Below are 26,595 nucleotides of genomic sequence, written 5' to 3' on the forward strand. Positions count from 1 at the left end.
ATAACAGCCACCAGTGCTTAGTTCTTACTGCAGCAACATGAACAGAAAGAAAGGTTTGCTTCCTAAATTGCATGCTTCCCCTTTCTCTGAGCAAAAAAGTGCCTACTCTGTACATCTGTAGACTTCATTAGGGACACTTATTTGGAACCTAGATAAAGTCTGTCCTGTCATTTTTGCTTCTGTGACATGCAATTCACAGTTTATAAATAAGAACAAAGCTATCCATAGCCTTTATCTTGCCTTTTGTATATCTTTTTAAAATCCTCCTGCATTTGGTGCCAGTTCTTTCAGCAAATGCATATCTAAATTCCATATTTTTATTCATTGTGCACATTGTTCTTTTGGTGTCCTTGAGGGTTTTCTCACCTTTATTTTGCTTATTGTATTAATGAGGAAGTTTAATGGGATCTATTATCACCAGCAAGAGGAGTTTGTTAAAGAGCTCTCTGTTTTTCTGGGGGGCAAACACAGTCCTGTAAAAATCCAAACTTTTATCTGATTCTGGATTGGTGTGCATATAAATACACAATTATATGTTGACATGCTTCAAGGCAGTAACATTACTAGGCACACAAGATGAAGCCTAGTTTGGTCTGGTGACATCTCTGGGCTGCCACAGACCCCTAAGCGTGTGAAGTGAGCATAGAATAGCCTAAGGATGCCATGTTTTTTGTCACTCCCCATCTTCTTATTTAGTCAGATTTTAATTATGTCAACATCTCTATAGGCAACAACATTCAAAGCAACAATATTATTTAAAACCAAAGCCCCCATCATGGCAAACATTCTGTAAATGAAACTGTCTCCAAAGAATCAGAACACTGATCTTATTTTCCATTTTTGCTTTCTGTCTGCAAGATCAACAGAGCAAGTCTGGTTTCACAATCTGTTCTGGACCTGGGGATTCCAAGCAGTAAAGGCTGATGAAACTGCCCCAATGGTAATGGTGAGGGGAGGCAGGTAATGAACTTCTGATTAAAGAATAAGACAATATTGTTCAGCTTTATGGAATTTAAACCATCACCTGGCACATAACTGTCTAAATGCACATCTAGGAAGACTTAAGGATTAGTTACCATTTCAATCCAATGAAAGGAGATCTATATTTCTCTTTTAGACACATAATTCTCGAGGGAACGGTGCTTGCCAGCCCTCTGAAAAAATAATCTTTCAGAATTCTTGCAAACCCGCTGTGTTATGATTTCATCTGATGAAATACAACACCTTTACATTAAACCCCATAAAAACCAAATCTTGCTGGATCTCCTCCAGGTTCAGAGAATAAACAGCTATATTGGTGATGCCTTGAACAGTAAAAGCTGGCCCACTGTCATATGGCAGGCTCCCATTAAGAGAGGGAGGTCTGCTTGCGAGCAACTCGCTGCGCTCTGACAAAGTTTATATTGTAGAAGTAATGAACTTCTCACATAATAGATCTAACAAATGCTCCAAGTAAGAGGAATGCTTCCCAACACTTCAGTGCATATTTCTCACTATTGATTCCACAGATGTGCAAGGGAGCACACTCACACACATGGCGGCACATACACACTTAGAGTTTCTGCAAGTGCTGACTTGTCTAGTTTCAGGATGGAGCTTAGTTGTGCCCCGCCATGTCTAGAGAACATTCAAAGGGCTTGCCAAACCATCAGAAAGGAACTGGTACGAGTTCCATTCAGATCTACAGCCGGATTACTCTGACATTACGGGCCGCTCCACTACAAGGCGGGTGTATTCTGCAACAAAGCCACACTGTAGCTTGCACTAAGAGTAGCATATAAACATCTAAATAAAGAGGCTGCAGGTAGGAAAGATGGAGGATGAAGCATGATTGAAGCCCAATCTACGCACTGAGAGCCAAACTAGATGCAGAGGTGCCCATTTGGATAAGGACCATAGAGCTGGGAAACTGAGATCAAATCTCTGCTTCCCTGCCCCCCTGATTAAAATCCCTCCCAAACAGCCATTTGCTCCATGGTGTAAAATATACAGGAATTATTTGGGTATACTGGGTGAACAGCAGTTTTACTGTCTTCAGTTTTAATTGGCAAAAGGGCACCAGGAAAGGGTACCCCCCTCTCTCTCTCTCTCACACACACACACACCTACCTGCTATTTTAAAAGGTGTCCCTGCAAAGAATAGGAAGCTCCTATCTTCTTGTTTCCCCCGAGTGACTAGATTAATTGCTACAATGGTCTTGTCATGCAATCTCAAAATCCCTTTAAGCAAAAGGTGATATATATATATATTGACCTGCAGTGATTACATAGCTATCATTGCAATGGGTTTTAAATGATTTTAAAATACTTTACATTTTTGCCATTCAATCTTGAATTCATCCAGGTGTGGGCCTCCTCAACTCCCAAATCTTACCCATTGAAATTCTGAATGCTGGTTCAGCAGCCTTGCCCCTCCAGATGTTGTTCGCCCCAGCCAGCATTGCCAATGACCAGGGTCAACAGGAGCTGCTGTCCACAAGCCAATGGTTGCCCAAAGCCTATGCCAAACCTCTTGCATCCGATGTCAATAAAGTTGCGGCCTGATTTGATCCTGTATAAGCTGTGTTGTATCCTTCATTTATGGTCTGTTGGTGAGGTGGGAGGAGAGCAGAGCCTGGGCATGCAACAACATCTGGAGGGCGGCCACTGTTTCCCTCATCCCTATCTTATATCATGGCACTGTCTCAAAGTTATTCTCTTGATAATTTCATGTTGCAAAGAGTAGATAAAAGTAAGAAAGAGATTCCAAAGGGAGTGCTCGGTTATTTCCAGATTCCTCAACATGCAGCAGCCAATCTTTCTGATAACGTTGGACATCCAGTAGAGCCAGTTCTCAAGATGAATGCAAAAATTTCTGTCTGCACACATTTTGCAGCACTGTGATTATCCTCCTTTGGGATTGTTTTAGTATTGTATCTGACTGATCGGACCGGATTTGCAGAAGCCGCAGTGTGAAATGCGTAGCACAGAACTGTCGATGCATAGCAAGACAGTGGCACAGGCAAGCCCATGAAAGTGCTTTTGAGAACACATTTTTTTCCTGGCTTATGAATGTGGTTGTGACATATGGCACATAATATTAGAAACATTTCTAATTCAAATGACAATAACTAAAATGTGAGTAATTCAATGCCCCTTTTTTACTAGTTCCTGCAAACTCAGAATCTTCTCAGTGTGCATTATCACATGCTGGTGGCTATGGAGCAAGGCGTGATTCACTTATGGTGCTTATCACTCAATTAGTACTTGTCAGAAGTTACTTTGAACATTCATAGAGGGAAGAAACGGGGGTCCCATTTGCTGACCTCCCTCCTTGTGTGTGTTTGATGCAATGTCTGGAAAAGCCTGAGTGTACAAGAGAGATGTAAATGCATAGTCTTTGCATGCATGGTGATATAAATGGCCCTTGAGCTGAAAGAGAGTCTCCACTCCTGTGTTAAAGAAATAAGATGTAAAGTCGGTTGTGGAACTAGAAGCACGGTCGCACACCAGCCTGTATGCGGGTTGCCTTAACTGTTAGGAAACATTGGGAAACCAGCAATTTAAAGAGCAGCATTCACAAAAGGACTTTCAAAGAGTCCCGCTCTGCTCTTTGGCTGTGCATACCTGTTCCCAATACCTGTTCCTTTGCTTCTCCCCATGCTAGTTTAAGTTTGTTGGTTAAGTTTTCTAGTAGGGCAGTTTCCTATACATTTTGGTACCAGAATGGGACCTGTTTACTTGAAGAGTCAGTTATTCCCTTACGTGCCTGCTAAACTGCTTTATCTAAAGAACTTGCGCGGCTACAAGTGCATTCTGCATCCATGCAAAGTGGAACTTTCAGTGTTGCAGCACCATTGCTTTGGAAACACCTGCGCCTATTGCTATTTGGCAGGTACCCTCACTATATTGCTCAAACTCTGCTGAACTTTATTTTTGCAGCAGGCCTACCCAGACATTTCATTTAGTTATGTATTCTTGCTTTATTTTTATTTTATTTTATCTGTGTTTTACTGATAATTATTTTATATTCTTTTTGTACATTCCTTAGAAATTGGTTTCATCTTTTTATGATGAAGTAGTTTAGGTATATTTTCACCTAAATAATAAATAAAGAATCTATTTTCTTGTAAACACAAGTAATATTTCCAGATAATTATCCGTTATCATCTGTCAGCTCCTATATATTTTTAGTTTAGAGTTCAAGCAATAGGCAACATGGTACACTTGGCCATTATTATTTTATTTGCTAGCAACAAGTATGCATCTTTTCTATGTAATGTGGACAGATGTCTTTATTTATTGGCTTATATACTGCACAATAAACCAAGTATCTAGCTGGTGAGTATTACACATCCTTAAATCAGCATAAAAATACTTACGACTGCATTGGGACAGTGGTGAACAGTAACTGAAGGTTTAGCTATGCTGCAATGTTGTGGAGGTGATCCAGCTACAACCACCATGTCAGGCATACTGAGGCATACTTTGATATCCTACAGATGTTCATCCAGACATATTTTGAATGCAATTCCACAGCTTCCTTGAATAGCTTGTGCTTTTGCCAAACCATTTAAAGAACCTAGTGACCCATTGAGCAATCCTTTGGAAGCTCCCAATTCAGGCCTAGAACTTTGCATCCCTCACTGGCTTCTCTTTCCGATAGATGGGAGGAATGGTTCTACACATGCCCAGGGAGGCACATCAGGCCCCGCCCTTTCCTTTGAAATAAAAAAGGGGGTGGAGCTACTTACACAGGGACCTGGAGAGGGGAGGCCGAAAGTCAATCTAAATCTTTGCGGTAAGAACCAAAGTAGATAAAACATTAAACGTGCGAGTGTATTTAATGTGCCTAGTTTGCGTATTTAAATATCCGTACCACACCTTTCTCAACCAAGACCATACAAAGGGAAAAACAAAATGTGGGCATGGAAGTGCAATATAATAAAAGTTTGAAATACAAAAGATACCAAAAAAACCCCAACAACACATTAAAATACAATGCAACCAGTCTAAAAAGCCACAGCAACAAAATTTCAGTGAAAAGAGCAGAATAAAATGTATCAATTAAAAGCCATTTGAAACAGTTGAGTTTTCAAAGGCTTTTTTAAATACTGCAACAGGCAGGAAGGCTGGACACATAATATTTTGGAAGAACTTCCATAACATAACAGCCAATATTGAGAAAGTACTGCCCCAAGTATCTAGCTGACTTTACTTCTTGTTCCCCCTGTCTACACCTCCAATTAAAAACCACAGAGCACAGGAATGATCAGATCACCTCAAGAAGTTCATGAGGTCTATGGAGACGGGGGTCAGAAAAGCAAACTTCTACAGTCACCTCCCCATAGCTGCTGTTTAGGGAAGCACATGAGATATGTTACATTCACGCAGTTGATATAATGTCCAGTATGGCTCTTAGACAACTTTGCTCATGCTCTGCTTTCTTGCCGACGAAAGGAACAATTGCATTCTGCCTTTCTAATGGCAGCTTTCCATTCTGACATTTCAGTCATATTAGTTGCTCTCCTTTCAATAACTGAGACACCCAAAATGTCTCTGTTGCCTTGGAAAGTGATTGGCTGGTCCTAAAGATACAGTCCTCAAAGCTTCTCAAGGTAATCTGGAGATTACCTATACTGAAAAGATGATTTTACTAACATAGCAGAAGTTATATTTGTGCACAAGCGCCACCAAGAGGTCATTCTCTTATTTTTCGTCTCTCTAGTCCATCTCTTTAAAAAACCCAGACCCACATATATGGAGACTATGCGGACATTATTTACGTTATGGAGGGTTGGGGGAACTGTGGCCCTCCAGATTTTCTTGGACTTCAGATCCCATCAGTCCCAGCCAGCCCAAGAATTAGAGGTAAACAAAGAAAGAATGTGCAATTAATTCAATGCGGGGCAGAGGTAGCCAATGTGGTTCTTTCCAGATGTGGTTGGTCTACAATTCCCATTGGATATGCTGGTTGGACTGGCATCCAGCAACATCTGGAGGCTACTATGTTGTCCAACCCTGCAGTTGGGTGTGGGGAAGGGAACTAATGTTCAGGGGTGATCAGTCCAACAACATCTGGAAGGCCACAGGTTCCTTATCTCTGATTTACACAAAACTATCATCATATTTTCCTTCCCTCCCCACAACTACATATTTAAACATCGCACCTTGTCATTATTGAACAGTAACAGATCTAGACTTCTTAGTCTCTTCACTAAACATTTTCTTTGGATGAACCTGTATAGCTATTTATTCACCTTACAGGAAACATTTTCCTTGTTTCGGATAGGATGGAATGGTAAGACTGGAATCAGAGTATCTGAAGGCACTAAAAGGCAACAAAATAATAAAGAAAACAGTCTGTTCGGATACAGAAATCACTAGAAGAATATGAAGAATGTTAAGAGTATAATTAACATAATTGTTATGTTCCATAACAGGGGTGGGGAGCCTTTTGATGAAAGTTTCATAAACTGTTTTTGGAGGGGAAAGTGGTCTTCAAACAAACAAAGGAAAAAACAGTGCCGTAGTTGTCTTTCAAGGGCCCGCGCTTTTATTTTCTATTTGGAAACAACAAAATGCATCAGAAAGAAAGAAAGAAAGAAAGAAAGAAAGAAAGAAAGAAAGAAAGAAAGATGTATTGACTTAGTTCCTTTATTTCTTAAATATGTTCATACAATTGGTTTGAATTCCAGTGTATAGACTCTTACAGTCTATATTAAGATACTGTTGGACGTATTTATATTAAAGCATAATGTTGTGTTTATTGTGTTACTTTTGAGAAATGTGTCAAGTGGGTTCTCTAAAGGAAAGAAGCAGGCAGGAATTCATCCACTGTGTAATATGATTATTTGAAGAAGAACCGGACAAGCATCTGCCCTTGGTTGTGGTTTTCATTGATTTCTCCAAGGCTTTTACTTCTGTGAGTATCCTATACATATCTCTCTGTGTGTCTGCATTTTTAAAATTTTTGACACAATCCCTAAAGCGTTATCAAGACCACACTTTGAATAGGTTTTTGGACCCTGTAGCACAAAGGAAACAAAACTTTGATGAGTCTGAATGTCTAATTAATGAAACATCCCTGTACTGAGAGTCTCTTCAAGGCTTGTCATGCTCTAAAGACCGATCACCATTTTTGCAATGTTATTCTTTCCTAACCTATCAGGCTATTTGCACAAAGAGTGGCTGGAAACCAGACAGTGCAAGCCTGAGAAAAGTGCAAAGTCAGTTTGTGAGATGAAAGCATTGAATTGTATGTGGCTAAGGCTGCCATCTAAAACACAGGACACAATCCAGGCCAAATTAAGCTACAATCCTAAATTACCTCAATAGGAAGTAAACATCACTGAACAAAGTGGGACATAGTTTTGAGCAAGCATGTGTAGGATTGTATTTTATGTCCCTCTTTATTTGTGGTGGTGCAGTGTAGTAGGCAGATCCACGCCATATATTTAAAGCACATGACTTCTCCCCAAAAGAATCATGGGAACTGTCATTTGACCCTCAGAGGGTCCCAGCACCCTTAACAAACTTCAGTTCCTGGGATTATTTGGAAGAAGCCACAGGTCTAAATTGTGTGGATTAGCCTTGAATCCCTTCCATTCAAACCGATGGCACATTAAAAGGCTTGGTTTGGGCCACATCCCCTGCTGTGAAACATCATTGCCAGGCATGAAGTGTAGTCTCTTCAAGGAATGGGAAAGGGGATTTGGCCATGGGGCACTGACAGGGGGGCTGAGAGCGATGGAGCCAATCTTTAATGTAGAGAGGAGGGTGATAGGTCAGAATGATGGTCATTGTGAAAGTGATTGCACTGGGGATGAGGGTGGGAACAGATCTGCCTAGGAGCTGCAGGAGGCAGTTGTAATTGGAGGGAGAAGCAGGGGTTGAGGCTGAGCACTATTAGCCGAACAAGAGGGGATGTCAGAGGGAGTCATGCAGCAGCTCCACATGCCAGGCTGGTCACCATTATGATGGCCATTGCATGATTTGGACTGGGTAGCTTGGGGATGGAAAGACCACAAAAAGCTGCTTGGTAGACCAAACAACTCCCTGACAACACAGTTCCAGGTTACAGCGTCACAGGAGTCCTGCCTCTACTGGCAGCCTCCTTGATCATTATCATCATTGTGGTCAGGCCAGGGACCTCTGGACTTTGAAACACCCACCTCCAGGGAGTACCTAGCAAGGAAGGGCAATGTGATGAAGTGTAACACAGGCTGCCACCCCTTTAAAAATGTTTTCTGTGGGTGTTGGCATAGTGTCCACTGTCTATCCACAATGTGGCCATGTTTTTGGCTTTCCTCCTAAAATTCCCGTGAAGGAGGGGAGAATGATCATGCAAAAATATTTATTTTTAAAACTCACTTCATTTACTTTCCTTTTTTCCTTCTCTTTGGGCTCGTCTCCTTTTCCCCTGCCCACATCCCCATCTTAACCAGGAGCAGTTGGGACGCAGCTGTTTGTTTGTTTGTTTGTTTGTTTGTTTGTTTGTTTGTTTGTTTGTTTGTTTTGCACCCTGGGCACATTGGCCTACCTGTCCCCTGGCAGACACATCGTGGTTGGATTTCTCTGGCCCATTGGGACATACAGAATTTGGTTTATAGCAGCTTTCCAATGAAACTCTGATTTCCTCTACATTATTTGCCCTTGTTTAGGGGGGGGGGCATTATTGCTCAAGGACCGATGCCGTTTTGTACATTAAGGAAGGTGGCATTTAACATGCCAAGCATAGAAGGAGATGAAGAAATGCTATGCAAAAAAAACTCAAACAAATCATTTTTTCTTCAACTTAGTCTGATGACTGAGTAAAAAGCAGCATTTTACCAATTGCCTTAAGTACAGGCTATACTGTTTTAAGTATTTGTGTTGTTGTTACTTTTAAGGACAATGAAGCAGGAATTCCAGAGATTAAGGCCACAAAGTTTAACTAAGAGGAACTTTGCCTGTGTATAATTCTCTGCCTACTACACAGAGAAGGAGTGATTGGCTGCAATCAGCTTTTCTGTTTCAAACAATAAAGACTTATGTTTCTTCATAACCAGAAATCTATTATCCTCTTTAGCCTTTCTGGTTCCCACAGAACATTTAAACAAACAGATTTAATTGTTCTTTCATCTTAATTATTTCTGCCCAAGGCCTTTCGCATAACACTTAGTGGTGATCTCCCAAAATCTCTGTAAGGCCCATTGATACTTTCGCCCTGATCTAACTACACAAAGAACCCTGTCACAAAGTGACAGATTACAAACAGTGAAAGACAAACTAAACCACAATTATTTGAGTAGTAACTGGTGTGTGTGTTCATTCCATGCCGAAGCTTGCCATATGAGTTGCTTTCTGCATTAAACACTAGCTCTAGTTCCTGGCTGGTTGGAGGAAACTGTAAAACCTTTAGGAAATGCCTTTCATTTTATTCATATGCAATACCTTTAATTTGATTAAAGTAATAACATAACTTTAGCTAGCTTTTCCATATGTGAAGAGTGGCCAATTACTTGTCCTGAACTGGCTTTTTTTTCCAAGGTGGCAAAACAGGAAAGAAGAAAGACTTAGGAGTTTCTCATAGGCAAGCAGAAAAGTTGTGAAAACCTTGCAAATTTGCATCTGTGTGCTGAATTGCTTGACCGTGCCGCATAATCTTTGCCAGGGCTGCAGTATATGGGATTTTGGGGAGCACTTTTTTTTGGTCAAATCAGAGCTGAGGTGGGAAAGAAAAGGTTGAAGCTGGTGAGAAAACAAAAAAAGAGGAAAAACTTATTATTCCTATTATTTAATGAATGTATATACTGCCCTATACCCAGAAGTCTCAGGGCGGTTCACAGAATAAAATCAAAATATAAAAACCGCAAAATACATAATCAAAATAAACGCCACATTTTAAAAGGGCATAGGATGTCAATCAAATCAACCAAAGGCCTGGTTAAAAAGGGACATTTTTGCCTGGTGCCTAACGGTGTATAATGAAGATACCAGGCGTGTTTCCCTGGTGAGAGCATTCCACAGACGGGGAGCCACTGCAAAGAAGGCCCGTTCTCATGTTGCCACCCTCCGGACCTCTCAAGGGGGAGGCACACGAAGAAGGACCTCAGAAGATGATCTCAGGGTCTGGGTAGGTTCATATGGAAAGAGGCGGTCCTTGAGGTATTGTGGTCCTGAACCGTGGAGGTGTGGAGAAGCAGTGTTCAAATAAAACACTAATGGTGCAATGCTGTGATATTTGGGAGGGTGTCACAGAAGCCATAGGATATATCAGCTCTATCTCTCCAATGCTGAAGGCACAGCTCCATTGTTAGAAAGGGAGATCTCACGCTGGAGCCTTCCTCTCCAATGCTGGCAGCTCCCCAGATGCCCAGGTCCAACCCACACTGGAGCTCTGACATTGGTAGGGCCAAGGTGGAGGCATTCTGTGGTGCACCAAGAATGACCCTAAGCCTTTCCAGTCTCCTGACATGCCACCCTACCAGGGCAAACGTAGGTGTGTTTCTGAGCATGTGTAAACCCCTTCGTCCTCCTGGAAAATGGGGGGGGGAGAGGAATGTTGCAGACTGGACTCAGAGCAAGAACTGCAAAACAGCAAAGCATTAAACCACCATTCCTTTTCTCACTGCCCTGAGATTGTACTGTTAGGAAACATCTGTACTACAAAACTAGATGTGTATCACATTCATTGTTGTCCAGAGAAGCTGGGAAAGTTTGCTTTTGTGAGAGTAGAGCTAAAATGAATTAAAATGTAAACGTGCAGCATATAAAAAGTATACTAAGAGAATTTGTAAGAAAGGTAATTCATTTCTGCCTCTTTCAGTAACAATAGACATGAGAGCTAGTATCATTATTCACTTGACCCTAAATACAGACCTTCCAAATGTCCCTATTTTCCAGGGACGTCCCTGATTTAAAGAAGCTGTCCCAGTTTCTGATTTGATCCCAGAATGTCCCACTTTTCCTTAGGATGTCCCTATTTTCATTGGAGAAATGTTGGAGGGTATGGAGTTATCTAACTCCTGAGTCATCTGTATAGACAATCCTGCATAGGGAAGTGGTTTTTTATGTTTAATGTTTTGTTATGTTATTATAAATGTTGGAAGCTGCCCAGAGTGGCTGGGGCAGCCCAGTAGGATTTGTGGGGTATAAATAGTGAAATCATTATGGAATGGGATGTCCCTATTTTCACTGGAGAAATGTTAGAGGGTATGTAAATATTGTTCCCCAAACCCCAGAAATCTTGCCAATGGGGTTTAAAGGTAAAGGGACCCCTGACCATTAGGTCCAGTCGTGACCGACTCTGGGGTTGCGGTGCTCATCTCACTTTATTGGCCAAGGGAGCTGGTGTACAGCTTCCAGGTCATGTGGCCAGCATGACTAAGCCGCTTCTGGAGAACCAGAGCAGCACACGGAAACGCTGTTTACCTTCCCGCTGGAGCGGTACCTATTTATCTACTTGCACTTTGATGTGCTTTCGAACTGCTAGGTTGGCAGGAGCAGGGACCGAGCAACGGGAGCTCACCCTGTTGCGGGGATTCAAACTGCCGACCTTCTGATTGGCAAGTCCTAGGCTCTGTGGTTTAACCCACAGCGCCATCCGCATCCTTGCCAATGGGGGTTACTCCCTAGTAAATACAATTAAGATTGCTGTGCTTTTTATGAAGATATATTTAACAGCTACTGTTATGGAAAATATTTTTCTTCATAACCTCTCATTTTGGTTAATTGACCAAAAGGTTGCAAGCAACCTTTACCTGAATTGGCCCCAAATTAAAAGGCAAAGTGGGGAGGAAGGCAGAGGATGACTTGCCCTTTAAAGAGGATACATGTCAACTTCCAAACTCCCTGTTCATGTGAATCCATGGAGAGAATAGTGCCTTCTCCACCTCTTTGCACCACACATCTGCCCACCATAGGAAAGGGAGGAACTACTTCCTCTTTGGAAAACACAGGACTACCACATTCTGGATTGGGTTCACATTTCCTCTTTGTGAAGAATAAGTGAGAACCATTTATAAAGGTGTGCAAGTAAAGCATCTCTACTAAACGCTCCATAGGGTCGTGGAAGTTCTTTTCCCATTACAGCCCATATTTACATAGACAATCCTTAATAAGATCCAAGTCAATTTGTAGGCACCTAAAGAAGCTGATGAAGTCATTACCAAGCTTGAATGCACACAGGAAGCGGTAAGCAACAAATGTTTCCTGACGGACGGGACTCTGTGCCATTAGCAGCTTATGGTTCTGTGAAGCACAAGGTGTGCATTTATAAGGAACCAGTGAAGGGTGGCCTATTAAGTCAAACGGGACACTGCCCTGCCAATTTCTGTCAGCTGCCATCTGCCTGCCTTCTTACAGGCAGTCCACAAGGTGACCCTGGCTGACAGCTTCCTTTTCCTCTGTTTCAGTGTTGCTCTTGTAGAACTCAACAGGGAGGATGATGGGACAAAACTAGAATTGGCTCCAACTATCATTGTCTCTAGATCCACGTTGGGCTCCCTTGTCCTCTGCCCTAGCAGTCCCAATGGACACTGCATGTAACAGTGCGGTGGAGCATGTAATATGTGGTGTAGTGGTTAAAGTGGACCTGGGAGACCAGGGTTAAAACCACACCTGGCTATGATGCTCAGTGGGTGACCTTGGGCAAGTCACTGGCTAACCTACCTCACAGGGTTGTTGTGGGGATTAAATGAGGAGGGGGAGCCATGTACCCCACATTGAGCTCTGCGGGGGCAGGTGGGATATAAATGCAATAAATAATAATAATAATAATAATAACATGACTGGACTTCTACAGATTCTCACCTCATCCCCCCCCCCCCCCACTTCTAAGGAGCCTTTAAAAAAATGCATTAGCTTAATGATTTCCCGCTCTGGAGGGTAGGATTCAAACCAATGGGCAAGTTACAAGAAAGGGGTTTGACCTAACTTTCTGAGTTTTGACAGTGGAATGGTCTGCCTCCTGAGGTTCTGGCCTCTCCTTCCTTGGAGGTTTCTAAGCAGAGGTTGGGTGGCCATCTGTCATGGATGCTTTAGTTGAGATTCCTGCATTGCAGGGGGTTGGAATAGATGACCTTTGGGGTCTCCTCCAACTCTAGCATTCTATGATTAATGTATTTTAGGATGCAATCCTATGCATGCCTACCTCCTAGGAGTAACTCTCATTAAACACAGTGGGACTTACTTCTGAGTAGCACAGATAGGATTGTTCTGTTGCTGATTTATGTTGCCCTGCGGGCCCAAAAATGACTTCATGCTTACGTTAGTTTAAGGGTTTAAAGTGGCTTAACTATGTATGCCACCTTTCCAAATTTACAGCAGCTTAAGAGATTATGGACTCTTGTAAAGTCATAATAAGGCAGCTTTAACGGTCATTATGTTGTAAGGCTTTGTTCTGTTTTGTGCTCGTTTTAAAATTCCCCTAATACATTCAGTTTAAAACCACGGGTCAATGTAATGAAGGGCAAAGGCTGAAGTGTCCACATTAATCAACTCACATGGAAATACCCAGCCTGCGAGTGCTTGCTCATGTTCTAAAATATCCAAGAAAGTCTCATTTGAGATTGTTAAGTGGATTCCAGTGAAAGGCACTAACACAATCATAGTTTGTTCAAGAAGCCCAAACAGAAAACTTGTGTGTTTTCCTGTGTGTGTATTTCTTTTTTTCAATGCAGCTTTCCATTGAAAAAAAACTAATTCTGTCCTTTGCCTCTGCTGCTACTGGCCCTTTTTGTATTGACTTTGCTTTCTTATCTGATAGCAATAAATTTCCACTAGGGTGGAAAACCAACTAAGCCAGTGACCCCTATTCCCCATGGCTTCCAGACAATGGAGAGGGGACCTTGCAGACACTCCAGCGGTTTCTAAGCCTCATTTGTGCACATTTTCATTCAGCAGTTTGGACTATGTGCAATTAGAGAGAGTCTCTGTTTAAAGGGACCTCATGGGGTCACAACAGATCACTGGAGCAATAAATTACTGGTTCTTCAGAAGCAGAGGGAGTGTGGAAATTATGGGAGGGAGGTGGAGGGAGGTGAAAGGGTAAATGCAATAGAACTGAATGTAAGAATCTGACTCTTGAATGAAGAAATCAGCAGCCTTGTAAATATCAGCACTTTGGACAATGATGGCTATAGCAGAAGCTGCAAACTGGTTTGCTTACATTTAGGAAGTCTATGGTCAAGTCATTGCCTTCTACGTAAAAGTAACTGCTGAGAAAAGGCCTGTAATGTTTTGCTCTCAAGAAGCGGGGAACAATCACTGCATCAAAGTGTGCTTAAATGCAAGCCTACCCAGATAGTAAGTCACCAGTCAAAGAAAAGCAAGCTCGCAAAATAAATGCAACATTATGCTGCAGAACCACATTTTTGTGCTCAGCTCCAACTGATCTGTGAATAACTACCAACACTTCCCTTTCCTACTCATCTCACCATAGGCTGGCTGGCAGTCCCATGCTTACCAGAGACTGAAATGCATGAGCCAGGTTGCTATGGCTTCCTGGTGCTGCTCAGTGTTTAAAATTGCTGCAGGCTGTATCCGTGATAGCCTGGTTCACACATTGCATTGTTACCCTGTCCATACACATCAGAACACATCTTGGTTTTTAAAGAGAGCTATGATGGCAACCTTAGGTTAAATTAAGACCAGGTAACACGCATTTTTATTCAGTCAGGCAACTAAGTATCATATTCATATCCCATGCTTAACATACCCCAAAACAACAGATAGTTGTGTTGGTTCATAGTGAAACATTCCAAAGTCAACAGTAGGGTGCCACGGAAAATTGTACCAAAATGTCACAAAATAGTACCAAGCCATCTGTTTCTCTCTCCCCCCATCCTAGCCTGATGAGGAGTTCTGGAGAACTTGAAGACTTGCTCACTATTGATTGGCCCTAATAAATATTCCACTCTTCTCTGGATTTTTGGATTAATGTCTCCAACAGCTGCAACCCTAACTGTTCACAGAGAGTACAAAGCCACGTTGATTGAACTCAATGGGACTTATGATTGCAAGCTAAATATATGATTTGATGATCGGGCGAGCAATATGGTGTGTGTATTATTTATTACATACATCCCAACTTTCTTCTGTCAAGGAATCCAAGGCATTATGGAACATCTAATGAAAATCATGTGAGGAAAAGGTCCTCCTAACAGAAAGGGAAATACAGACAAACTGGTTGCTTGTTATCCTCTAAAAGTCAGCACTAGGCAAACTGTAGGAGCAATGCCTTGCTGTGCTTCATAGGGGTTAGGGCCTCCCAGAGCTCCTTTGGCCAAGCCAAGAAGGGCTCTTGAGGATGGAGCGTCCTCTAGTGTGTTCAGTACGTGGGAAAATGCAGCCAAGGGCCATAAATATCTCATTAGTTTCATTCCCAATTAAGCGTGAAATGATGGCTCTTTATTGGAGTGAGCGCATGGAGCAGAAGGAGAGGAGAGCTGGGTCAAGCCACGGAGGAGAAGGAAGACAGGAAGGACTTGCTGGGGAAGGAATCACTTGGCAGAGACCTCCCTTCTCTTCAGAAGCCCTTTCCATCTTGTCATACAATATGGATACCTGTGGCATCCATGTTGCTGCCCTCTGGGCTCTCAACCCAATCCTGTGGACCCAAGCCGCCACCCCCCCCCCCCAAGTTACAGTTTCCAGCACCCTTAACAAGCTTCCCAGGATGCTTTGGGGAAAGTCATGTGCACTGAATGTGCTTTTAATGTATGGTGTGGATCTGAGCATAAGAACATAAGAAGGGCGGCTGGATCAGGCCAATGGCCCAACTAGTCCAGCAGCCTGTTTTCACAGGTTTCAACCAGATGCCTGTGGGAAACTCACTAGCAGGACCCGAATGCCACAACATTCTCCCCTCCGGCAGTTTTAAAGAACTGGTATTCAGAAGTATTACTGTCTCTTGACTATGAAGACATAGCATAACCATCATGGCAAGTAGCCATCAATAGACTTATCCTCCATGAATTTATCTAATCCTCTTTGAAAGCCATCCAGGTTGTTGGTCCACTCTCTTTTGTCTACTCTATGATAATCTATTGTGTGATACTCCACAGTACAGTGGTACCTTGGTTGCTGAACGGCTTGGCTCCCGAACAAATCAGCTCCTGAATGCCGCAAACCCAGAAGTAAGTGTTCCGGTTTGCGAACGTTTTTTGGAAGCTGAACTTCTGACGCGGCTTCCATGGCTTCTGCTTGCATGCAGGAAGCTCCTTCAGCCAATTGGAAGCTGCGTCTTGGTTTTCAAATGGTTCTGGGAGTCGAATGGACTCCCAGAACGGATTCAGTTTGACAATCAAGGTGCCATTGTATACAGGAATGTGGTGACAATTCTGTAAGGTAAGAAGCTCACATGTATTTGGGGGCGAGGGGTGTTCATATTTGGCTTTAGAAATATGTTCCATGGGCAATATAAAACATTTATTACCTCACAGAACTGCTGTCACCAGTTCCCTTTCCCATGTGAAATAGTGAGGTAGAGATGGGAGGAAGAGATGACATTATGGACCACCAGTTGGGCTAAGGCAAGGCAGCCCTTGGATGCAGTCTGTGCAGCCTATTCCCAAAAAGCCAGTTTGTGGGTCATGCTGTCCTATTACAGCACTAATCACATCTGGAACAGAATAAGGGTATTTGTAATGCCAGCTCCATGACCTGTGGGAGCTGGCATTATGCCTTTTGCATATGTTAGTTATTTTGTACGAGCCCACTACTAAAAGTCAGACATATATAACAGCACATTTATTTGCAAACATTCTGCATAGTACCAAACACAGCTTCCTCATCTGTGTACACAGGAACCTTTGAACAATATCAATGGTCCTTCTGGTCGAAAGCTAAGCTACCTTTTAGAAAAGCTTTATATACTGGTGTGCTATTGCTCCTCTCCTATTCTTTAAAACTGATGGTCCTGAAACACAATTTCACTTAGAAAGGCTGAAACGCAATACCAGTTTTAAAAAGGGAAACTGGAGCCTTGTGCAAAATCTAATCCTATTCTTAGAATCATTTCATGGAAGCAAGAAAAAAGAAATCTTGAAGCCATCCTAATAAAGCCGAACTTGTGAAATCCCTTTACTAGAAAATGTCATTTTAGATCAAACCCTTCCTGGTATCTCTGCAAAGGGGCAAATATGTTAAAGGGCAGGTACCCTCAACTTAACCCTTAGCTTGGTCTATTTCTTAACAAGGAATTTCTTATTTTCATTGTTGTGAGAAAAAGAGAACCGGAGAGATATAGCAGGAAACAGAAAGGGAGAAAGAGAGATGCAAAATTGATCTGGCAACTTAAGGTTTGTTGCTTAAGGTAAAGGGACCCCTGACCATTAGGTCCAGCCGTGACCGACTCTGGGGTTGCGGCGCTCATCTCGCTTTATTGGCCGAGGGAGCCGGCGTACAGTTTCCGGATCATGTGGCCAGCATGACTAAGCTGTTTCTGGCGATCCAGAGCAGTGCACGGAAACGCCGTTTACCTTCCCGCTGGAGTGGTACCTATTTATCTACTTGCACTTTGACGTGCTTTCAAACTGCTAGGTTGGCAGGAGCAGGGACCGAACAACGGGAGCTCACCCCATCACAGGGATTCGAACCGCCGACCTTCTGATCAAGCCCTAGGCTCTGTGGTTTAGACTACAAGTGTTTACGCATGCACTAATCAAATGTAAAGAATTCAAGCTATGCATGCATGCCTTTGGTATGGGAAGGCAAAAATTTATAAAAGTTTTATGAACCATATCCTTAGGAAGAACCTGTATAGATTTTGGGAGAAATATAAAAATCTGCTGGAAAGGAAAACATCTTTATGTCATGGTGTGGGAAAATTGGGGGAATGTGCCTTTCTGCCTTTCTAGTAATACTAGAAACCAAGTCATCCCATGAAGTTAAATATTGGAGGATTCTGGGCAGACAAAAAGAGATACTTCTTCACAAGCCACATAGTTAAACTGCAGAATGTGCTGCTCTAGGATGTAGCAAATTTTGTTGTTGTTGTTTAGTCGTTTAGTCGTGTCCGACTCTTCGTGACCCCATGGACCAGAGCACGCCACGCACTCCTGTCTTCCACTGCCTCCCGCAGTTTGGTCAAACTCATGCTGGTAGCTTCCAACCATTTCGTCCTCTGTCGTCCCCTTCTCCTTGTGCCCTCCATCTTTCCCAACCTCAGGGTCTTTTCCAGGGAGTCTTCTCTTCTCATTTATGTTCCTTCCAGATAGTGGCTGAATAATGGAAGCAGGTCATTCAGATACTGCAAATTACTTTCAGGCAACGGTTGTTGTTGCTGCTGCTGTTGTTGTTTTTTAAAAATAAACTTTTCAGATTTTCCACTGAAACAGTTTATCTTGGGGAGTGCATTTGCCATTGCGCCTCATGAAACCAGTTCAGCTCGCCCTAGTTAAAAACGCCCGCGCGCCCCGAAACATTTTCTGCTAGTTATCTCGCCAGAAAGATCAACCACGCCGGGAGAGACCGGGGGGGGGGGGAAACGACCCCCCCAGCTAGTCGCGGCCAATCCCTGCCGGCAGATTGTCAGACGGCTCCGCCCAACGGGCCCCTCTCGATTTGCATAAGAAAACTGCCAGAAAGCTCCACTGCGCTTCGCGTCTGGGGTCAGTGTGGCCGTCGGCGCGAGGAAAGGAGCGCTTTGCAAAAGCTGCATGCAGCCTGCGGGAAGCTGAGCATTGCGCGCGCGCTCTTCTCTGCACCCTTCTCTCTCTCTCTCTCTTTCTGCCTTTTTGCAGCCTTCGGATACCCGCCCCAGCCTCCTGGATCCCCAGAAGAGCGGACCCTTTTGAAAGCAGGCCCACCCCTGCAGCCTCCAGATTCCTCTCCCCGGACCCGCGATGCAGCGTCGCGCCCTTTTCCTGTGCCTGCTGGCGCTCGCCACGCCTTGCATCGGCTCGGCGCGGGGTCTCTTCCTGTTCGGGCAGCCCGAGTTCTCCTACAAGCGCTCCAACTGCAAGCCCATCCCGACGTCGCTGCAGCTGTGCCGGGGCATCGAGTACCCCAACATGCGGCTGCCCAACCTGCTGGGCCACGAGACCATGCAGGAGGTGCTGGAGCAAGCGGGCGCCTGGATCCCGCTGGTGCAGAAGCAGTGCCACCCGGACACGAGGAAGTTCCTCTGCTCGCTCTTCGCGCCCGTCTGCATCGACGACCTGGACGAGACCATCCAGCCCTGCCACTCGCTGTGCGAGCAAGTCAAGGACAGCTGCGCGCCCGTCATGTCCGCCTTCGGCTTCCCGTGGCCGGACATGCTGGACTGTAGCCGCTTCCCGCAGGACAACGACCTGTGCATCCCGCCGGCCAGCAGCGAGCACGTCCTGCCGACTCCCAGAGAAGGTAAGAGGGCGCCTGCGGGCACCAGTATTGCGAGCAGGGCGAGCGCAAGGACGGAGCTTGCGCGATGGGGAGCGCGCGCTAGGCACGCCTGCGGGAAGCAGATTCCCGACGGCGATCGTGGGCATTTCCAATGGGCTCCTCGTCACATTTCCTAGAGGATAAGCGCCACTGAAAGCAGGGGGACTTACTGAGTGAATAACCGTGCAGAGGAATGCTTCGAAAGTCTTTCTGGGAGGGAAGGATTGGCTACCCCTTGAAGTGCATAATTGGAAGTAATCCCGTTGAGTTCAGTGGCGTTACTCCGAAGTGAATGTGCCCAGGGACTGCAACCAAGCAGCCTGACTTACTTGGGGACAAATCGCAATGCGTTGACTTGGGTTTTTGCCCAGGTGAGCATGAATCAGATTGCAGGCTTAATCTGCCAACCTGAGGACATTTACCCCAAAGCTAGTGCCATTGAAGTCAGCAGACTCCCCTGGATGGATAAGAATGTTTAGGAGTGAATTGCTTGCCTCCCCTTTTTTTTAAAGGAATAAGGTATCAAACATAGCAAAGCCACATAATAAAAACCCTCTTCTTATCAAATATCTCAGCTTTAATAAATGGCATCTTTTTTGGAAGGGAAGAATCAGAGCCTCCTATAGTACAATGGAACTGTTACTTTTCAACATCCAGGGTCCAACTATAGATATGCTTTAATCACTCCAGAACCTCAGATATGTTTTCAGACCATCACAGCACCAAACAATGATTCAGTGGATGCCCCTTACTCCAGAAAACTACAGTTTAACAAAGCAAACGCCACAGGTTTACAATTTTCCAAGGTCTGAAATGCTCAGTGCAGTCCTAAGCACAGTTAATAAGAATGAAGCCAAGCTGAATTCATTGAGACTTACAGTGGGATCTTAAATATGTATACTCAGAAATAAATGACTTTGGGTTCAGTGGGGCTTGCTCCCAGGTAAGTGGGTATAGAATTCCACTGTTAAGCTTATAGTATGTTTAGTGTGTAATTGTCAGGGTGCAAATAGGTTTTTTCAAATCTACAACTGCAGATTTGTTCATTCAGAGAAAGTCCCATAAATCGAATAGTAAGCATGCTTGTAGGATTACAGTCTTAGACCTGATGAACTTCAGTGCACTCTTAGTAGTCCAGTCCATGTTTGCATGGAAGTAAATTTCATTTAATGAGAGTGGGCTTACTCACAAGTTGTGTTAGTCACAGTACTCTGTAACTGTAATATCAACATCATATTCAACCCATTAGCCCATGCTCAGAGCAAACCCATTGAAACAGGCTTAAGTAAGCTCATTGATTGCAATCTAAATATGACTTAGTTGGATGTCCTGCTGCTCAGGTTGTCCTATTTAAACTGGCTAGCATTGTTTTAAACTGTTGTGGAGGTTTGCATTTTGTTTAATTGATGGTTTCTCTCACCCACCCCTACTGATAAGAATATGGAGAGGGAACATACTAAACAAATTTGTTGATAAAGGAATCAAATGCAAAGAGTGTCAAAGTCATGTCTTCTCATTTTAAATAAATAAATTAAATGCTTTCAGCCACAGTTTAGATGGTTTTAATTAGCTAGGTGGGGGGAACCGAGAGAGAGGGAGGGTGACACTTTCCCAAGTTTTTAAATAAAGGAGAGAAAAGAAGAGGGCAGATTTCTGAAGCAAACCCATCAGGGAAACCTTGTGTATTGTATTGTCACTCTCCTTTCCTCCACTCAATGCCCCCCATCAAGGCATTGATTTCTTTTCCTCCTGGGAGAGCCTAAGGATGGTTGGGGGGGGGGGGGAGAAAGCTTTAATCTCCTTCACATCCATTGCCTTTTCAATATCCCATTGAGCCTTCCCACTGAATTTGCAAGATATTTCTTTAGCATGACCGTTTAGTTTTCTTTCAGCTATTATTATTTCCAAACTAAAACAAAATGCTTTTACTCTTTTAAGCTCAGTGTACACTATAAGCTGTCCCTGTAGCTTCTGACGAAGGCATTGAGGGCTATACATCTTGCTTTCTGCTGTTTTTCCCTTTGTATTTCACAGGGTCTTCCCTCTTGCCTTAAAATTCGTTCAACGCAGCTGATGTGCAGAGCAATCCTATGTATTGCTTTGCTTGGAAGTAAGTCCCACTGTTTTCAGTGTGGCTTACTCACCAGATATTCAGCGCTGGATCACAACTTTATGGGTTTGGGAGCTGATTTTTGGAACTGGTTCAAGAATAAGGCAGAATCTGGCGGCCACAGCTGTATATATAGATATATAAGGAGTATACTTTGTTTCCAAACGCCACCTGCTGTTCTCGTTTGAACATCTCTGCTGAAGATTTCTTTTCTTTCTTTAAATATATTTCATTCTAGCACCAAAAGTTTGTGATGCCTGCAAAAGCAAGAATGAGGATGACAATGAAATTGTGGAAAACCTCTGCAAAAATGACTTCGGTAAGTTGTTGTCGTTGTTTAAAGTCACTCTAATTAAAAATGGGGAAGAGTTGTTGTACTGTCTGCCATGATAACCAAGCAGTTTTGCAAGACACATACAGAACCGGCATTTAGCTTTCTTCAGAATCAAGTAGATTCAGGCAGTGGTATTAGCAATGGGACAATCAAAGCCGGTTAGGATAAGTAGTGCCAATAGGGTAGCAAGCTTCCAAGTTGTTTACGAGTTCTGCCTTTGAATAAACATGGCAACCATGTTTCGCTTCTTATTAACAAAGTGAATGTCAGTGTGGCTTATAGTACCTGTGTAGTGTCAGCATCTGTTAATTGAAAGCTATAGAAGAAGACAAACTGCATGAGGTCCCTATTGGTACCAGTCAAGCACTCAGCATCAGCAGCAGTGGATAGATCTACCCCTACCATGTGCCTCATTTTCCTCCTTCCTTGCATAGGAGCTACTGGCAGACATTCTCTTATGCGGAAGAAAGTAGTGGGGCCCCTATTAAGGTAGAAGCTCCTCCTCCTCCACTCCTTTTACATTTTGCATAATATACTTTGTCCCATGGCAGTCAGTAGAGATCAGATTGATTTTCTATGGCTTCTACCTTCATCGAACTATTGTTGCATCTTCATCTGTATAGTCCCACCCTAGGTCCCATAGCCTGGTCATCGTTGAATATGACAGATCACAGCAACAACACATAAAATATTTGCGTATTTTAAAAATCATCTGCAGTAATGCTGGAGCATCACAGCATCTTCTGTAGATATGCATGGCATTCTCTACCATGTGTACCAAAGGCAACATAAAATTTTAAAGTATATTCCGCATATACTTTGCTGACCATTGCTTGTGTGCTACACCAATACTCATGGATGGATGCAACTGGGAGCCTTTCAAAGTAGACCCAGGCAGCAGAGCTGTGCTGAGGACCTTGGCTCCATTCTGTTTCCCTTCTGATCCTTCTGCAGGCGGAGGGGGTGAATGGGAGGGGAGGCTGAACTCCTGTCCTGCTGTGAATCTGAGAGCATCAGGCTTTATCCTCTCCAGTTCCCATCTTCTCATGGAGAGGGAGGGAGGGAATGCTGAGCACCCAGTCTGATGGGAACGAAGTCAGAAAGGGATTCCTCCTGACTTGGATTATTGGGCGGTGAGAAAGCTGCAAAGATGTGAGAGGGGGCTGAGGTTCGTCCTCATTTGTTTCCAAACCACCTGGTCTTTATGGCATTTCTGACATGCAAAGTGCTTTACAGATCTTAACGTTCATCCCCAAGAGTCATGGCAAAGCCTTTGCATTCCAGAGTTGTTCTTTTTTCAAAGTTTCTTCAGAAAACCCAGCATGCCATGAACTGCTTTGGCGGATGCAGATTGAGAATGGCAGTCCTGAGGTGAGATGGGTGGCATATCCCTACAAGACATAAACATTTCTGGGCTGGTAATTGGAAAGGCCTCTTGAGTGAGGCAGATAACGTATGAGAAAATAGTTGGCATAGAAATAAAGTTTATTATTATAAACACATGCTATAATTTTATCAGATTAGAGCTGGGAAAGTATTTGTGGTGGAATTTACAGGGATAATATTCTTATCAGAAGGGAATTGCAAAGACAATGACTTACTGCTTGTGTAACTAGTCTTTTAAGTTTTCATGTGGCACATCCAGTATGAGATATTCAGATAAACATTTTCTTGGTGGCTTTTTTTCTGTGTGTGTGAAGCATGCTGTGTAGGTTTCTTAATGAGCCTTGTGTTCCTCCCGCCTCCTTCCAGTTATTTTTCCAAATCAAATGCAGCTGTTAAACCAATTCTCCTCCTCTTTGGCCTGTTCTTTTGCATACAGCACACAAGCAATGTCAGTTCCTTACAGGTTCACCTAAGAATCTTCCTAACCTCGTAAATTAAGCCTCAAGATCTTGGCAACAGCCGCGATCAGATTCCCTACGAATCGTAGGCCTCTCCCCCCACACACCCCAGCAGCTTTGGTGAGAAGACATTGTGCCAAGTTGAAACCTTAATGCATAATTAATGTACAAAAATGGGGGGCCTGGTTTCCCCACCCCCTCCTCCTGTGTTTGCAAACGAGAGAGAAAGAGAGAGAAAAAAGCTGGAGAAAAAAGGCCCACTTAGAAAAGTTTTGTTTAAAAGAGAAAGAAAGAAAGAAACACACCCCAAGGTTGATTCAAACTGAAATGACTTGCATGCCCTTGGTGGCTTTAGAAATGGAGCCACCTGCTGTCCGTTCTGTCAGCCCCTGACAGTTTAATTAGCAATAGAAGACCTCCCTCCCCAGGTTCTCTTTATCTGCACTAATGGGAAAAACCTCGCTCTCTCGCTCTCTTTCTTCCTTTCAACGTGCCCCCCCTCCCCGCTCCCCGTTATCCCTATTAGCCCTGAAGATAAAAGTGAAGGAGATCGCCTACATCAATGGGGACACCAAGATCACTCCAGAAACAAAGAGCAAAACCATCTACAAGCTGAATGGGGTGACAGAAAGGGATCTGAAGAAAACGGTGCTTTGGCTCAAAGGTGGCCTGCAGTGTACCTGCGACGAGATGAACGATATAAACGCACCCTACTTAGTGATGGGACAGCGGATGGCTGGCGAGCTGGTAATCACCTCCGTCAAGCGATGGCAGAAAGGTCAGCGAGCATTCAAGAGGTTCTCGCGCAGCATTCGCAAACTGCAGTGCTAGTTGCTTGCCACGTTTGGCCCTGTCTAGTCACCAGCCTCAAGTTCTTCCAAGCGCCTTGCACCTCCTGGCTTCCACTGCAAAGCACAGCAGGCGTGGGTGGGAGACGAAACGTCGTTTCTTTCTTTCTTTGGGGTGGGGGAGAAGGGAGAGGAAAGGGGAACCTCCCCTCCCCAATTTTGTACATATAGTAAAACTCTCATTACAAAAAAAACACAAAAACATGAATACTTTTTATGATTGTATTAAAGTATCTTGCTTAGAGCTAGCTATTTGCATCGGTGCAAAATGTGACTTTAATTTTTTTAATCTTTTGTTTCGGTTTTTCCATTTTGAACAGTCCTTCAGTGCGGCTAACATTTCTGTAAAGGTTATGTTACACGTTAGTTTTGTTAATCTTCAAGTCCAGTTGGTCAGGTTCAGTTTTGATGCAGTGCGAAAAGGGCTCCATGAAATGTTGTTGCCCTTTCTTGTGATCTTCAGAAGATAGTAAAGCCCAGATATGGCTACTTTCTGGTCTATTTGAAAGGGAATCTGACAACGATGTCAAGTCACCTTCTGAGGCAAAGGAGAGCTAGGATTGCCACTTAGACACTTTTCCATTTGGGGCAACAATTCAACACAGAGCTAAAAGGATTGCTTTAAGTCCTCTGAGTTTGGTGGGCTTGCGCATAGCTTAAAGTTCCAATCCTGGAGTTTGTACTTAGTGGGGCTTACTTCTGTAAACATGCCTAGGATTGCACTATAAATCCGTGTTGAATTGTGGGCATTCTGTTTCATTTTGACCTTGAATATTGGACCACATTTTACCCAAGATAAACATGTCCCCTATTTTTATTCACTATAGGGAAAGTACGATTGTCACATGTGCTACTTATGCAGGAACTGCGTCAATAAAGGCATATTAACCATTTGCACACAGTATTTTATACAAACCTGTTAATAGTTTTAAACTGGCTCAATGCACATTTTAGGAAGGTTTCTTTTTGTGCTATTTTGGTACTACTGCCTTCACAAATTAAACCTTTCCTTAGTCTAACTGTAATATAAGTAGTGGTTATTCTGAAAGAGTTGTAAAATATTACTTTAACAAACCTTGTAAATATTCCAGATAAACCTTATATTCTTGTATATAAACTTTACATCATAGTTTACCCTTTGTCTTTGTTCTTTGGGGGATCAAATGAGGCTGTGAGCAATAAGTCTTACCTCCATACTATCTAGCTATTTTTATTTTACTTGTCATACAACCAGAACTTTTTATTTATCCTCTGTCCCACCAACATTGGCCCATGAAAGCCTGCCATATTCTACATGTTTGTATCCTTAGATGTAATATATCCATCCCGTTTAGATGTGACCACAGCATGGTCCCCAAATACATTAAGGTGGGTAATGTGGTAACTGTAAATTAAACTTCACCAGATTCTCTTACTGAAGTAGCATTTGTAGGTGTCCAGGATAGAATGCTTTTAAAAGATGCAGATGAAATTGTTTGGTTTGAGCTACTCCATGCACTTTCCTCAAACATACGCTTCCCTGGGTATTTCTTTATTGCTGAAGATATTTTTGACTTCCAGCACTATTCAACTTAGGACAGCCAAAACTCTGAATGATCTTCAGGACGGCAAGAAAGAGCCGACAAAGATTATGCATGAGTCATGCAGGCACAGTCTTTTTGCACTTTCCACGTAAATATCTTCAGAAACTTGGAACAGCTCTTGTTTGGTAAAGTACACATGGATGAGGTTCTCATCAAGGTCATACACATATACCAAGCTCTCATCCAGCCCTTTCAACATCACACACGTACTACAAACTGTTGGCTCAATCCATTGGGAAGAAATAAGTGCCCCAAAGTTATTCTCTGATGAAGACGCAGTGTGATGGCCTGGGATTCAGACTCAGAGGCTGAACCTGAGGAATCCCAGCCTGCACAGGAGTCCCCGCCTCCAGAACCAGCTGAGCCGGGGCTGGGGCTTGAGCCTGAAGGTCCTCACCTGTGCTGGATCCTCAGGTGCAGGCACCAGCTGAGGCTCCTGCTCTGGCTCCTGAGGTGATGGAGGACCCATTGCCTGCAGGTGCTCCACTCTCAGCCCTGTCAGGGGAAGCTGAGGTTGCCTCTGGGTCCGGTAACCCTCCAGCCTCTCCTG

At 43.4% G+C, this 26,595-nt stretch overlaps 1 protein-coding gene and 1 long non-coding RNA gene across 2 annotated transcripts in view; one reads left to right on the forward strand and one right to left on the reverse strand.

The window, feature by feature from the left end:
- LOC308485554 overlaps positions 1–26,595 on the reverse strand; it is an 87,068-nt gene that overhangs the window by 54,073 nt on the left and 6,400 nt on the right. The window lies entirely within an intron of this gene.
- Positions 18,549–25,591, forward strand: SFRP2 (secreted frizzled related protein 2). Its single transcript, XM_081021436.1, has 3 exons — positions 18,549–19,308; positions 21,675–21,755; positions 24,141–25,591. The coding sequence occupies exons 1-3, from the start codon at positions 18,810–18,812 to the stop codon at positions 24,443–24,445; spliced, it is 885 nt and encodes a 294-aa protein (XP_080877562.1). The 5' UTR covers positions 18,549–18,809; the 3' UTR covers positions 24,446–25,591.

Source organism: Podarcis pityusensis (assembly GCF_964106645.2).
Source record: "Podarcis pityusensis genome assembly, chromosome: 9".
In the NCBI taxonomy this organism is placed as follows: domain Eukaryota; kingdom Metazoa; phylum Chordata; class Lepidosauria; order Squamata; family Lacertidae; genus Podarcis; species Podarcis pityusensis.

Coding starts and splice junctions, on each gene's coding strand:
- SFRP2 (XM_081021436.1), top strand. CDS start 18,810: ATGCAGCGTCGCGCCCTTTTCCTGTGCCTGCTGGCGCTCGCCACGCCT. Junction 19,309..21,674: donor CCTGCCGACTCCCAGAGAAG/GTAAGAGGGCGC, acceptor ATTTCATTCTAG/CACCAAAAGTTTGTGATGCC. Junction 21,756..24,140: donor CCTCTGCAAAAATGACTTCG/GTAAGTTGTTGT, acceptor TATCCCTATTAG/CCCTGAAGATAAAAGTGAAG.